This window comes from Beauveria bassiana, assembly GCF_000280675.1.
Source record: "Beauveria bassiana ARSEF 2860 unplaced genomic scaffold BBA_S00080, whole genome shotgun sequence".
Taxonomy (NCBI): domain Eukaryota; kingdom Fungi; phylum Ascomycota; class Sordariomycetes; order Hypocreales; family Cordycipitaceae; genus Beauveria; species Beauveria bassiana.
Window position 1 is genome coordinate 38,240 of NW_007930915.1, and position 2,862 is coordinate 41,101.

The 2,862-nt window shown below is 51.7% G+C and overlaps 1 protein-coding gene across 1 annotated transcript; it reads left to right on the forward strand.

Annotated features, from left to right (window-relative positions):
• Nucleotides 1–1,517: 1,517 nt before the first annotated feature.
• BBA_10011 (DUF323 domain-containing protein) lies at nucleotides 1,518–2,788 on the forward strand (the record flags this gene model as incomplete). The annotated part of the gene is made up of 3 exons (XM_008605108.1): nucleotides 1,518–1,864; nucleotides 1,952–2,649; nucleotides 2,712–2,788. The coding sequence occupies 3 exons, from the start codon at nucleotides 1,518–1,520 to the stop codon at nucleotides 2,786–2,788; spliced, it is 1,122 nt and encodes a 373-aa protein (XP_008603330.1).
• Between the last annotated feature and the right edge of the window lie 74 nt (nucleotides 2,789–2,862).

The window sequence follows — 2,862 nt, forward strand, 5'->3', positions numbered from 1 at the left end:
ATCCCGCCACCCCGAGTCTTCTCCAAAATTGTGTCTGTTCCCAGTACCGCGACCGGCGACCAATTCGCGCCACGTCGGCCATGGCAGCCCAAAGTGTGTAAAAGCGCCTCTCTCAACACCAAGAGGTGGAAGAAAGGGGACAGAGAGCGAGAGCGACAGTCAACTATTGACAGCCGCGCAAGGCGTATCGGGAACCCCATCAATGGTGGCTTGCTCGGGCAATTTCAGAAGCAATATTAGATCGTAGAGCGCAGGGCTTGCTTGCTTGGTTCATGCTCAGGGGTCTATGTTTTGACTTGCAGCATCATCCCTCCCCCCGATTCATCTTCACCGAACATGCAAAAGAAAAAAAAACAAGGTCCACTCGCAAAGTAACACTTCAGGTGTGTAGAACTTCATCCGGAAAGATTCCCCATGCAGTTGAAACGTCCATCCCACTTCAGCTCTCGTCACGGCCTCTTTGTTTTGTCCCTTCTTCTTCTTGTCATCTATCTTTGGCGCCATCGGGGACCGCTTCGCGGGCACCACCCCCTCCCATCCTTTTACACACCCAAAAAGAGGGTCCTTATACTTGTTCAATGTCTCCCCCCTGCTACTCAGAAAGACCCGGCCTCATCGTGCCAGGGCTCGTCTGCCCTGGTACCACACCCCCCGAGTCTAGCATGTACTCGCACCCCCCTCCTCCTGGGCCTCGCAATGAGTGGCTGATTTGCAATAGCTCTGGCTCGCTGGGAGCGCAAGTCTTGAGCAAGGCAAACGCGGGACCCTTGTCTGTTCTTCGATCCTAGACACGCCCCCTCTTCTTCTCCTCCTCCCCCCCAGTCTTGCCTGATTAGCGTAGTTGTGAAGAAGCATGGCGAAGCCAGAAAAAAAAAAGAACATTGATTTTATACTTACGATTATTATTACTATTACATTATTTGAGCGTGAGATTAGATAGCGCGCGGTGCCTGTTTTTATACATGCAGATGGTCTTAGACTACATCTACTGTATCATCCTCATCCTCTCCAAAACAGCTCCGCATCACAGCACTCACGCCGTACTGTACTACAGCAAATCCCACTGCCCATGCGGGCCACCGCGCATTAACACACAAGTTTCCCCTTGGACGCTGGCCTTTGTCTGCTGGTCTTGCCCGCCACTGCAGCCACAATCACCGCCACCCGTCACGCGCGCGCTCAAGGCTTGGTCGGGATACCAGCATCTCACTCGCTTTCTGTCGACTACACCCCGACCGCGGTATTCTGTATAGAGTCAAAGAGGAAACCGAAATTGCTTCGGGGACCATTTGATCTGTGCGCGCATCTTGCCGCTCCGTCACTCGTTCAATACCGCTCACAGTCGCTTCGGCATTCTTGTATCCATACGACAAACACAAACACGACACGAATTTCTTCTCACTCACATATTCGAGGCTTCTGTACGTATAAATTCATCCAGTTCCGTCTCCGACTTGGCTTTCCTTCACCAACCTTAATCTGTTCAGTACCGTCCAACTCAAGCAACCCTCAACATAATGTCTTCACTCGCGGAAACGCAAGCACTGCCGACAACGGCCGAAAAGCCGCCTGTCGCTGCCATCCCGGAACATGGAAAGATTCTCGATATTGGTGGCAGTGGCTTGAAGTGTCTTAACTTCGAAAAGCTCAAGGACACGCTAACTGCCATCGCTGAATCGAGAGACGCGCCAACGCTGCCTGACGAGCTGCTATATGACGACGTGGGCCTGCTCATCTGGAACAAAATCATGTCCATTCCACAATTCTACCAGACCCATGATGAAACAGCCCTCTTCGACCTCAACAGCTTCGAGATTATTCGCCAAGTCCCTGCTCATGTCACAATGATTGACGTGGGTTCAGGGTGAGTAAACTAATCACACGCATTAATTGTATGTCTCGTCATCTATTACCAGATTTGCTGACCATGTGTTTTGTTTGGTTGATCTAGTGATACGAACAAGGTCAGCCATTTTCTCGCCGAGTTCGAACGCAAGAAAGTCCATGCCACGTACCTTGCTCTCGACATTTCCAAGACCTCGCTGGACGAGAGCATAGCGAGCTTGACTGCTAACCACTCTAGCCCCGATTCAGTCGTCAATTGCGGCGGCCTTTGGGGTACATTCGAGAACGGACTGGAGCACATGGGCAGGATTAAAGGCCCTCGTCTATTTCTGTCCCTCGGTTCCGTTCTGTGCAACGATCCTTGGCCGACCGCGCTAGGCCACCTTAGAAGATGGGCCGCAGAGCTTCGGCCGGAGGATCGTTTGCTGATTGGCATGGATGGTCACCTTGTTGCTGGCAGCCGGGACAAGATCTGGACTGCCTACCATTCCTGCGATGATATATTCCGCGAATTCTTTCTGAATGGACTGAATAACGCAAACAAGCTTCTTGGATATGAGCTTTTTAAAGAGGAGGATTGGGATTTCGAGTCTGAGTTGGAAGAAAAGCCAACAACGCGCCATCGATTCTTCCTGCGTGCCAAACAAGACGTCCCAGTACCGGAAGGCGGCAACGTGATTTCCAAGGGGCAAGAAATCGACTGGTTTGACTCTCATAAGTACGGAGAGCAGGACGTCCGGCTCATGTGTAGCAAAGCTGGGCTGACTGTCCGTCGGTCTTGGGCAGCACCAGGCTCTGAATTCCGTACGTTATCCTGTGGTCGCCTGTGAACATGCAACAGATTGCAGAGGCTAATGAGTTGAGAGGCCAATATCTTGTGCGCACCAGGGGCGAGCGCGATAATATCGAGGATGGGGACAGCGGCATTGCCGGCATTGTCTAAGCGCATAGAGGACGATCACAGGGTTGGACATCTATCGAATGCAAATCGAATCGATAGATTCATTCGATGCCAAA